The following is a 12485-nucleotide window of genomic DNA, read 5'->3' on the forward strand; positions in this document are numbered from 1 at the left end:
CTCTGTCGCGGCCGTGCTCGGCAGACCACGTGAGCAGAGCGACCAGCCCACCGGGGGATGCCCGGATACCATACAGCAAGTATGTACGCTTTCCCTTGAGGTTTACAAAACAGCATAAGCACGTATACATGCTACTTACTCACATATATGCTACTTTTACACACAAAATCCCTTTGAAAACTCACTGTATAGATGGTAATGTTCTGTGGTCTGTTTAGAGCTAAACTTCGCATAGAGAAAGTACACACAGACTTCAGCCGGAATTTTCAAAGTGGACTTATGTGCAGTGCACACCCAAAAGTAGTGGGTGTGCGCAGAGCCCAGCATGGCACACTTCCCTACATTTACACGTGCAAACGTGTGCGGGTTATTTACGTCTGCTTTGGAAAATTGAAAGTATGCATGTAAATGTTTTCCCGGCCTCTCTGCCAGCCCCTTCCCCTGGGAACGCCTCTTTCTAGTGCACAAGATTGCTTTTGTCCATACTTTTACATGCATAGCCCCCGGCCAATTTTCAAAAGCCCATTTATGCACCCAGAGCCACGTTTACACCATAAACCCTTTCCATAATCAGGACCATAAAATCACAAAACGAATGGAAATGAAACAAAAAACCGTGATGGCAAAAAAAACCCCCAATGAAGTGAACCCCCCAAAATGCCAGGCATGCACAAACAGCCACTGACAGAAAAGTTGTAGTCACACATACTGGAGCTGCCATGCTAGAAATAAGTGCAAAGTAAAATACTCACAGAGTGGGCAAACATCACCCACCACAGTTCACCTCCTGAACTGTGGTAGCTTCTGGGTCCCACCTTGAACCACTGGGATGCCCTTAAATCCATAAGATATCCAGGAGGGGGTGAGCCCCATTATGACCCCCATACCAGTGTCAGGGTGTTATTTGGTCCCTACTCTGTCTGAAAGACACAAAACATGAATCACATTATGGCTGACAGCCCAGTTAAGGTGAATTAAAATCACCAAGTTCTCATAACTGCTCAGTCTCAACCTCCCAGCACAGGCTGGACAGAAAAGAAATGTATGAGAACCTCAAATTCTGCATACAGTATGTCCATTAATGTAAAGAATGTTTCTTACCAGGGTAGGAAGGAAGGCCCTTGATGGCATGACTCCATGGTCTCACCAGATTAGGACAAGCTGCAGGAAAGGGGATCTTGCTGGCATAGAGGTCGGTGGTGGAGGCACGTCCACTATTCAGTCAGGCAATCAGCAGCAACAAGTGACTTCTGCATCCACAATGGCAACAGTACAAATCAGTTTAACGGGGCTGCATCTGTTGCAGCAAAATGCAGATGGTTGAAACACATCCTATGCCATTCAAATGCCTCACCCCTCAAAGGGAGGGGCTGAATTTGAATGGTAACCCCCCCCCCCCCCCCCCCTTTACCCTAACCTGCACTCTTATTAACTGAACTTAAGGTTCATATATATGTCTGTGTGTATGTGTGTGTGTGTGTGTGTGATGGACCCTTGGTTCCATCACCATTAAGACCTGGGTGAACCTTTAGCTCAGTTAGTAAAACTGCAGGTTAATGTGAGGGGGAGGTTACCATTCAAAGGCAGCCCCTCCCTTTGAAGGGTCTGGAATGGCCGTCCCCCTAGACAGTCTATATAGAGTTCAGGAAGCAGCCCCTTTAGGTTTGCTGCGAGTTAGGAGCTAAAGAGGAGGGTTTGCTTAAGTTGTTTTTCAGGCCTAGTCAGAACGGCCAGGCAAACCCTGCCTGGTGCTGCTGACCAGGGCTGGGAAAGGTTTCCTTATCCAGTCCACTCCCTGGCTGCTTAGGATTTCCCCTCTGGCTATATTTTTCGAGTTTAAACTTTTAAGTGGTAGGAGCCTTGTGAGAGCCTGTATACTACCTGGGACCAGGGCACGGGGAGCCCTGTGTCTGGGGCTGTGCAGGTTAGGGAAGACCTGCCCTCCATACCCTCCATAAGGATGGGGAAGTCAGTGACCTACTGCAAGGAGAAACTCCAGGGTTAAATTCAGCTGAGGGGAAAAGACTTTGAGTTCAAGATCCAGGAGGAAGTTTTGGCTGTCCTTTCCTTCCTATTTGAAGCAAAGAGAGCTGCTTGCTTCAAGAGGATCCCTCCCATCAGGGGTCCAGAAAGAAGAAAGAAGAGAATGTGTAAGAACCAAAGAGATGCTGAAGATCTGCTAACCATGAGTAAGGGAAATCACAAATCACTAGGGACACCCATCTGGTGTTCACCACCCTGGGGAGAGGAAGAAGAGTTACGCTCTGTGCCACAGATTCTTTACCATTTTTACCATATTGGAAGGGGTTTTTTGACCAAGCTAAAGAGATCTTGCCCACCTGGCCCTGGTATGTGAGTCCTGCACAGATAAAGGGAAAAAGACTATAAGAGACGAAAAAAAGAGAATTCTGTGGCACTGCAGTTTACTTTATTGTGCCATTCATCATCAGTGTTTGAACAGTAAAGACTAACTTTGGACACTAACGCAGTGACTCCAGAGAATTTCTTTTGCATTCACCGCACCCACCATGAGGACAAGTCCCATCTCCCAAGGGAACACAAAGCAAAATGAAATGTGTATAAAGGACACCCCTGTCATGTTGGGCCCTGAAAGAAAATCTTTCCACTACACCTACAAGGATCCAGCCCTGGAAGTAAGAGAGCATGTGAGAGAGTTAGCCAGCGAGAGGTTCCAGCCCCGAAGAGAAACAAATTCTTTTACGGCCCCACCCATGCATGATAGGCACACTGGAATGGGGTTACATAAAATAAAAGCCAGTTTCTTTCTGTCTGTCACACTACCATAAAAGGAGTCTGGCATCATTCCTCTAGAGTCACTGATTGGCTAAAAGGATGCAGCATCAGCATTTCCAATCTGCAGTCTGCAACTACCAAAATCCCAGCACAGCTCCACTTGGAATGGTCTGAAGTGCAGTCAACCCTTCCCTAAGACTGCTGCAGTTCCTGGCCTTCCCTCTCTGCTTGGGAGAGGGCAAGCACTAGGTGGTGGAGAGAAGAGTAGAAGGAAGTGGGTGATGGAGATAGAAGCATGGAAGGGGAAGTGGGCATGGAGTATTAGGGCAGAGGAGAGTGAAGGGGGAGTGAGTGGAGTAGAAAAGGCAATGAGGGAAAGGGAATGGAAAGAGAGAGAGAAGTGAAGAAAACGGGATGAGTGAGAGAGAGGAGAATGAGAAAGGTAAAGGGAAGAGAGCAGACAGTGGAGAGTGTGTAGAGTAGAGAGGATAGTGAAGGAAGAAGGGGTGGGAGGAGTAGGAGAAGAGGGTGGATAGGAAAGTTAGGGGGAAGTGGGGCAGAGACAAAAGTGAAGAGGGAGTGAATAGGCAGACAAAAGACAGTGGGGAGTGGGGAAGAAAGGCGTGAGGGGGAAGGGGAGGGGAAGAGAAGATGGTGAAAGAGGTATGAGTGGAAGACAAGTGAAGGGTGAGGGATAAAGGGGGAGAGTGATGTTGGGACAAACAGAGTCTATCTTCAGACTTCATACTGAAACAAGAGGAGGGGAAGGCAGATGCGGGTGTGAAGCAGTGGCACTCCTCTCCTCTCCTCCTGCCTACAGGATGGAAGAAGACATAGGGAGGGGAAAGGATTCCTTTGTAGTAGGGATCGAACCGAGATTATGTCAAAGCTCAGGTCCTCCCAAACTTACCAGATATTCCTCTTTAATATTATCATTGATGTGTTTATAATTAAAAAAATAAGTTTACCTACTCGCTGTTAACCCACACTCCATTGCATGGTATAGGTATCCTGAGGCACATACCTACTGGGAAATCTAGCCCTGTTTCTCAAATGCTGTTTCTCTTGGCAAAGCAGAAGAATCAGGCAGCGAGATTTTACTTTTGCAATGCTGGCAATTTATATGAAGCGTTCCATTACTGAGGTTCATCAGACTTCGCGTCTTCCCAATGCACAGGATATTTTTTTTTTATGATAGAATTTTTCTATATATAATTTTGTGCTTTCTCCACCCTACCCTGCCTTTCTCTTATTGCTTAGTATGAAACAGGTCTATATAATTTTGAGAACATATTTTCATTATGTCAAGTGGGTACTGAAGGATAACCAAACATTTTAGCTTTTTGTCCATATTTTGCGCTGATGTCATGCTGTGAAAATGCCATATATTTTTCCTCTGCCCTATTCCAGATATTTCTGAGGCTTTACGCACCTGAAAACAGATAATGGGATTCATGCAGATTTTATTTTAGTTGATAATCTATAAACAGGGTGCCAGTCAAAAACCCTGAATAAAGGTGGGGATAATTAACTTTTTCAAAATGCAAAACATAGGCTACTGTAAAATTCATTGCACAAATAATATATTTTTATAAGTTCCTAGAAAGAATGAATTGAGTCCTTAGTAAATTTTCTTCTATATTATGTACTTTTCTGTGTCTAAGCTTGCTGATTTACATTATGTATTATTTACTGGCATTAGCTAATCCGACTCTCTGTATTTCTAATACAATACAAAGTGCAATCAAAACATAATACATGCTTTTTAGAATAATTGATCAAAATTATTAATGCATATGACAATAGAAACTCATTTTTGTAGTTATAAAATATTTTGCATTAGCAGAGTCCGAAAGCTGCGGATATTTTCTATATTGTACACCACTGACCTACTCAACAAATAATTTCAATAATATTCAAATCATGAATTCATGGAAAGAGAAAATACATGCACCTTGCCAATACACATGCAAAGCTTTAACAACAAATAAAATAAAGAATTTGCTTGAATTAACAATGCTTTATAAAAATGTAAATTATTCAAACAAGGTCAGCTGCTAAAAGATATAATTGACAGTGCACTAACCTGACCAATAGGCTCTCTTGTGGGTAGCTTTCCTCTTCTGGCGGTGCTAGTAGCCAAGGTGGTGGTGGTTTCCATGATGGATGTGGACATCTCAGACTGCATAGCTGTTGCAGTGGACTCTGTTGTTATTGAGGAAGGCACATCCCCGACAAGCCTCACGTTTCCCTCTATCACAATGTTGGCATCGTTTTCTGCTGCCATGTTCAGAACTTTCAAGCCATTGTAGTAGAGACCAGCCAGCTGACCTTGGAACGGGTGGCCCCTGTCTTTGCCGCCAATTTTAATAGTTGCTTGGCTATTGAAGATTGTGAGCTGGCGCCCTGCAAAAAACAATATTATACACATACGAAAATGTTGATTGTGAACTCTATAATCTAAAATGATGATTAAACAGATTTACAAGGGTGAATAATGAGAGCAATAAATTATAAGGAAGGAATTTGTCTCATAATTCATTGCTTTTTAATGATGTGTTCATGGAATGCATATTTATCAGGAAATATTTATATTTTTTTAAATTATTATAGCATACTTTGCTAAAAGGCCAATCAAAACTGTTCATTATTTTGCTAATAATAATAGACAAGAATGGAAACTACTCTTTTAACTTAGTTTCATTATTTCTTTACAAATATTTTCCTAAAATTTCTTCATATGCATAAATATATATGCATATATGCATGTATATATGCATATCTATATCTATGATGTAGATAGATATAGATATGTATTGAAGTTAGTATTAAATCATAAATACATTAAATAATATGTAAGCATTATTCAACATTCTTTCAAATTATTTTAAAGATATGTTTGGCGTATATTACTCTACAGTGGTTTACTGAATTTGTATTCTTCCACAGCTGTACAATACATACTGAAAAGAAATGCATGAAATAAACTATCCATTTCAGGTACAAAGATTTCAGAACGAGATGTCTGATTGGCATTCAGCAAGTCTATCAATTAAAAATAAAAGCGTATAGATGTAAAAGCGACTTCAGGAATGATACACATACCAATGGAGATATCATGGCACATTTCCATTAAACAGAGAAATCCTTAGCAACAGTACCATTATTTTCAAATAGAATAGTCATTTTTTAGCAGATTAGTGTCGGCACATAAAAAAAAAATTGCATGCACGCAACTTTAAGTTTTCTTTTAATTAGGATTTGTTCCACATCCCCTTGGAAGAATGCAAACGTTAAAGGGACTTCATTTTGGTTGGCAATTCATGTTGCCCACTATTTAAGATACCTAAGGTTTAAACCAAGAGACTTTTCTTCAGGACCATAATAAATATGTCAGAACTACATATGGTTTTAGTTAATAATTTAGATGCTTCAACAAGATACATAATCTATGCATGATTTATCATTTTTGGTTAATGTTTGTTGTGAGTACCTTCATCGATTGAGTTAGTGGATTATATTTAACAGTCCCTTTAACCTTAAGTTAACAGGGTGAGGTTATTAGACATCTGATGCTTCTAAAAAGGTAAATAAATTATTGTACAAGGTATGCAAAAATTGCTCTCTATATTTTACTGTTTAAAATGCTTTTTTAATTTAGTTTTACTGAAAATTTATTTTTAGGTTTATTAGAGCTACAATGAAATACTACTTGGTTATGTTCAAATTATTTTTTATTTGAAGTTTTAATCAATGTTTTTACCTTTGTCGAGTAGCCAATCATCAACTACTCGACCAAGTCGATATGGAATTCGCTGTCTAGCAATCGCCAGGCGTTCGTTATCATTGTTTCCTTTAAAGTTTAAAGAGACATTTCATTGGTTAAAATCTGTAAGGTCAAAGGTTAAAAGTTAATACTTAAAGCTTGAGCTATACAGTTGCCACATGATTTTTTTGAAATTTGGAATTTTAAAAAAATGCTATCTGCAACACTTCATGTTTCAGACTTTTCAATCATTCATTTATTTTATTTTAGCAAACAAAATTATTCCTATGTTAATTGAAAATTAGAAATCTGCATTTGAGCTAGGTTATTAAACTTAAGTTATAGACAGACCCAAACAACAAATTTAAACATCAAAGAATAGCTTTACAGAAAGAATCATTGACCTCAAGGTTTGGTTTTGATATGTCTTTTTAACTAGTTAAACATGTTCAGTTGAAACAGATTTATTTTTTTCAATATACATTCACCTTCTTACTCCACCTTTAATGGCATACTTACTTCAGGCATGAAAAATAGACCTGATGTAAACTATTTCCTACTGATAAAAAAATGAGTTCATATTCAAATAATCAAAAATAAGTCACAAGGTCCAAATATAACTGTATGAGGTCTAGGATAAATCAGATTATCAATTATTTGTATAAACAATCAAGTATTCTATATGTTGTTTCACAATTTATCAAGGAACAGGCTTTGACAAAAGCTACTTCTTCTTTTCTGATAAAATAGGTTCTCCTTTATAGCTACATAAAATTCAAAATTTCCATTTAAACTGAGGGAGGGTTTGCTTTCAAAGCCATTTAGGTCTATAAAACATGGATTTATGCACATATATGGCTCATTATTAAATTACCCTAGGTTTGGGAGCATAAATATATGTGCATATCCCAATTCTGTGCAAACTATTATGCACACAAAAGACAGGCATTCCAGAGGGTGTGATTAGGATTTACATACATACTTTGTATTTTAAAAAGCATGCACACAATCATGTTACAGCGGTGAAACAGCCTGTTTGTGGCACTCGAGGACTGGAGTTCGTCATCACTGTGTTACAGCCTGCAAAGAGTAGATGTAGCTTTGTGCAGGTTATTTTGTGTGTTATTATGGATCATTTTCAAAGCAAACTTAACATCAGGACCGGTGAAGCACTAAGCAAACTAGGCGACTGCCCAGAGCACCAGATGTTTGGGGGCAGTGGCCTAGTGCTCCCAGCGATAGTGATCAGCTGGCGTGGTCATAAGGAGTCTGTGCTGTTTGGCAAGATGAAGGTGGAGTTGGAGCAGTGGCTGGATGCATGCCTTGGAAGAAAGCAGCATCAGGTTGGTGGGGGGGGAGAGAGAGAGAGAGATGGGGGTTGGGGGGGCACTCTGTTTCCTCCACCTAGGGCACCTGAGACCCTTGCACTGGCCATACTTAGTCTATAATTTTGTTTTGAAAACTGAGGTAATTTTTGTGTTTTTGAAATGCATAAGTAGTGCAAGTTGTTAATAAATTATCCTCCTCCCTATGTGTACAACAGTAGCTACAGGTGCTGATGGATCTTACATTCAGAGGTGACTGCTTATATGGAGAAATGCAGCACCCCATCCCAGTGATTCTCAACCACTAGGTCATGACTTAAAAGCGGTCATTCAAGATCTGTAAGTACAGGTCAGAATCTTATCAAGCTACCTTATAAGAAACTGAAGCAAGATTGACAGCTCTTAAAGTGTGGCATGTAAAATTTAGTTTTACAGTTGAAATAAGTATCTGTGAAAGTGTTTCAGTTGTGAATAGTTGACTGATGATTTTGCAGCTTGGGTCCTATGATGTTTAGCATTGTTCTTAAGTAAATCTCAGACAGACAAATTTTGCCAATTATTGCATTATCTACACCCACTAAAAATCTTATGATTAGAAATATAACAAATACCTACAGAATATGCAACATATATATTGTTTGCATGCCATTTTTTAAAAATTATTTTTTTTTTGGATGTAATTGCATAAGGTACTGTACTTTGAATATTATTCCAGAAAAACTGCCCACATGCAATTACCCCTGCTAACACATACTTCTGAACTTTCAAAAATGTATACATACAAATCTGCTTCCAAGCCCACCCCTGGTCTTCTCATTTTTATATGCATAAGCCACATATGTATTTAAATCCTGCCACGTTTGGGGAGGCATTCTGGGGAGCAGGGTCTGGGTAGGTTTTTCATTTACATGAATTTGATTCACTAAGGGTTTTTCCCATAGACAGAAAATGGAAGAAAAGCTTAATGAATCTGGCCCTTAGATGGTAACTTTCAAACAAGCATTTGGGAACACATTTGCATGCATATGTTGGCCCACATCCAGGGCCGTGGCCATTTTATAACATGTGCGTGCATGTTATAAAATAGTCTGGCCATGTGCACACGTGCGCCAAATTTTAAGTGAGCGGTGCACACAAATTCTACTTTTATCGCAAAACTCGGGGGGGATTTTAAAAGTGGCGTATGCTAACGCCATTGCCAGTTAAACCAGTTCATCCCCAGTTCGCCCAGTTAACTGAAAGGTCCTCCAACCCCCCCTGGCATTCCCCCAAACCCTTTAAAACCCTTAGAAATAGCTTGATCCTTTTATTTTTTAACTTGCATGTCATGTATAGCAGAAGTACAGTTACGTAACAGGGGACCTTGCTGTGCACTGGGCCGGGTAAGTAATTTACATGCACATATCCTGTTCACGCCCTGAAACACCCATGGCCCACCCAGACCACACCCATGCTCGCACCCCGCCCCTTTTTGAAAACTTGGGAGATGTGCCTGCTGTGGGAGCCCGACTTATTCCCGCATCCCCTACTGAATGCACACACAGGACTTTTAAAATTCACCTTTTAGATCGTAACTTTAAAATGGGCATAAAGGCAGCCATATACATGTGTATGGGCAAGTAGCCAGAGGAGCCGAAACTTTATACAGTGTGCGCAAGTGCATGTGCATGTTATAAAATAGGTCAGGCACGTGAATGTGTGCTCCTAATTTTAAGAGTGTATGCGCATAGCAGGGCAATGTCGGCTTTGAACCGCGCAAGTGAAGGGATTTTATAACAGGCGCGTGTCCAGGCCACAACCAGTTTTACCAGCTTGTCCACCAGTTTGCCCCGTCTATAGCTAGGTCCTCAAGACCCCCCTGGTTCTTTAGCCTGCACTCTCCCTAGTTAACCCAGATCCCTCAAAGCCTTCATATGTGGCTAGAAATTATTTTATTCTGGCTTTCACCTCACCTACAGCAGAAGTGTAGTTGTGCTGCAATATACCCGGGCACGCACCCAGGCTTATAACTACATACACTAATATCCCCACCCACGTTCCACCTCTTTTTTCTGATACAAGATATTCACGCATCGATACTTGTGTGCGTATGTGGCCGGCTTATAAAATCGGGGTGGACACGAGCATGTGATAGATGCACGCCCATCTCCTGATTTTTGTGTGCTTCTGGCTTTTAAAATTCACCTTTTCTTTTTTCTTTTAAATAGTATACCTACATGTCAATTCTCTTGGCAAAACTACTCACACAAATTAGCAGGTATAAGTCTGTGTGGGTCGTTTTGTATGGCTAATTTTATTTAAAATTGGTGTAATTTCTGTGTGTAACAGCCTAAAATCTCAGTGAGTTGTTACAAAATTACCATCCCTATGGTCAAACATATTTAAGTACATCTAGTCCAAGAACTGGATTAATTCACATATTTTGATCACTCTAAAAATCAGACCTGTTTGGGAGACCTGAAAATGGAATCAAGAATCTCTGCACCAGACGAAGTGTATTTACTGAGATAGTACGAACATTCTCTTTTAGGGCCTGATTTATCAAAATATTTCCCCGTAGACCATACTAGGGCCTAGATTTATCATTCCTGCGGAATGATGAGCTGCTGCGGTAAAGGGGGCGCTAGTATGCAGCTGACCACATCTCAGCGGTGCAGTTTCGCCTGCCGCAGTGAAGCTATGCCGCACACTATCGCCCCATAGCACCACGCTAAAAGGTGGTGCTATTTCCCACGCTACTGCCGGTGATAATGTCCAAAACATTACCGCCAGCAGCAGTGCCACCACCCCATTTCCCTAAACCCCTCCCAAACTCCTCCTTAATTTTAATTCTACCGCCCCGATTAGCCCATTTTCGCGTACGTTAGGGCGTTATTGCACGCACCTTAGAAAATGACCCTATAGGTGAAAAGCCTTAGTGAATCAGGCCTTTAGAGTAGTTATTTTCAGACAGAAACATGCGCATGTAAACCCATAACCCCCTCATCCCTTCCACGCTTCATAATACAGATTGAATTTTGTGCATTTTCTAATTCTTTTCAAAGAAAAAGTACATACTTCTCAGTCACACCAAGTTGTAGGCTGTGTTTCACTGCTTGCAAAACAAGTCATTTTCTTGGTTTAATCCACTATAAATATTTTTAATATGTTCCATGAAAACAAAATGGAAAAAAGGATTAAAGATTCATTTTTATTCTTTTCCACTAATTTGCTTCATAGAAATGAACTTTTAAATTAACTTTTTGACCATCTCCTCTATCCGCTAGTCAAGAAAGTATCTCTCCATAATATAGAGAGTTCTTTGCAAAAACTATTGCACAATCACATAACTCTTTTCTCCCCAGCCATTTGTCCTCTATGCTGTTCACAAACACAAGGCCTGATTCACTAAGATTTTTATCCCATAGACACAGAATGGGAGAAAAGCCTATGAGGATAACTTTCAAACAAATGCGCATGGCAGCAAATATAAATAAGGCCAAAATCAGATCTATGCAAGTATTTTATAACCTGCACCTAAGATATATGCATGCTTTATAAAATAAATGCATCTCTACCCCGCAACATACACACATATGTAGACTTACGTGTGAATAGATACAATGCATCAAAAACATGCACATCAGTGCATTGGACATGCATATTTTTTCATACCTATTTTAAAATGTATGTTCATATATTTTATATGCAAAAGAAACAAAGAAATATGACAGCAGAAAAAGACCATATGGCCCATCTACTCTGCCCATCTGTCCAATTTATCTTGCCTCTTAATTTCCATCACTGCCTCAGAGATTCCCTGTATTTATTCCATGCTTTCTTGAATTCAGATACTGTTTTTTGTCTCCACCACCTTCACTGGGAGGTTGTTCCATGTATTCACTATCACTGCCCTCTCTGTAAAGAAATATTTACTAAGATTACTCCTGAATCTTCCTCCTTTCATTCTCATCCCATGAAACCTCATTCTAGAGCCTCCTTTCCATTGAAATAGGTTAGTATTCCATGCATGGAAACATTTGAGAAATTGAAATGCCTGTATCATATCTCCCATATGCCATTCCTCTAGGGTATGAAGTCTCTCCCTATATGCTTTAGAATGAAAGTCACTGATGATTTTAGTAGCCACCCTCTAGACCAACTACAACCGGCTTATATCCTTTAGAAGGTGCGGTCTCCAGAATTGTACACAGTATTCCAAATGAGGTCTCCCCAGGGATCTATACAGAGGCAATACTATCTCCCTTTTTCTGCTGACCATTCCTCTCCAAATGCAGCCAAGCATTTTTCTGGCTTTTGCTGTCAATGTATCCACCGGTTACATTACTCTTCATTTTTTAGTATTAAATCTTAAATGCCAGCCTCTAGACAGTTCCTCAAACTTTGCTAGATCCCTCCTTGTGTTTTCCACACCTTCCTGACTGTCTATCCTGCTGCAGATTTTGGGATCATCATTAAAAAGACAAACCTTTTTCCAATAATTCTTCTGCTATATCACTCCCAAAAATGTTGGAAAGAATCAGTCCCAGGACTGAACGCTGAGGCACACCACTAGTAACAATCCCATCCTCAGAGTAAAATCCATTTACCACTACTCTTTGAAACTTCCCACTCAGCCAGTTTCTAACCTAGTCAGTAAT

General features: G+C 40.2%; 1 protein-coding gene across 4 annotated transcripts in view; it reads right to left on the bottom strand.

The window, feature by feature from the left end:
- The window catches only part of NRXN1 (neurexin 1), a 2509029-nt gene that overhangs the window by 292735 nt on the left and 2203809 nt on the right, over positions 1-12485 (bottom strand). For all 4 annotated transcript variants that reach the window (XM_029593411.1, XM_029593405.1, XM_029593413.1 and 1 more), the window contains 2 exons: positions 6518-6607; positions 4841-5160 (listed from right to left, as the gene is read on the bottom strand). In XM_029593411.1, the coding sequence (XP_029449271.1) occupies positions 4841-5160; positions 6518-6607 (410 nt within the window). The remainder of the gene's footprint in view (positions 1-4840; positions 5161-6517; positions 6608-12485) is intronic.

The sequence above is a fragment of the Rhinatrema bivittatum genome, chromosome 3 (genome assembly GCF_901001135.1).
Source record: "Rhinatrema bivittatum chromosome 3, aRhiBiv1.1, whole genome shotgun sequence".
NCBI classification, from domain to species: Eukaryota; Metazoa; Chordata; class Amphibia; order Gymnophiona; family Rhinatrematidae; genus Rhinatrema; species Rhinatrema bivittatum.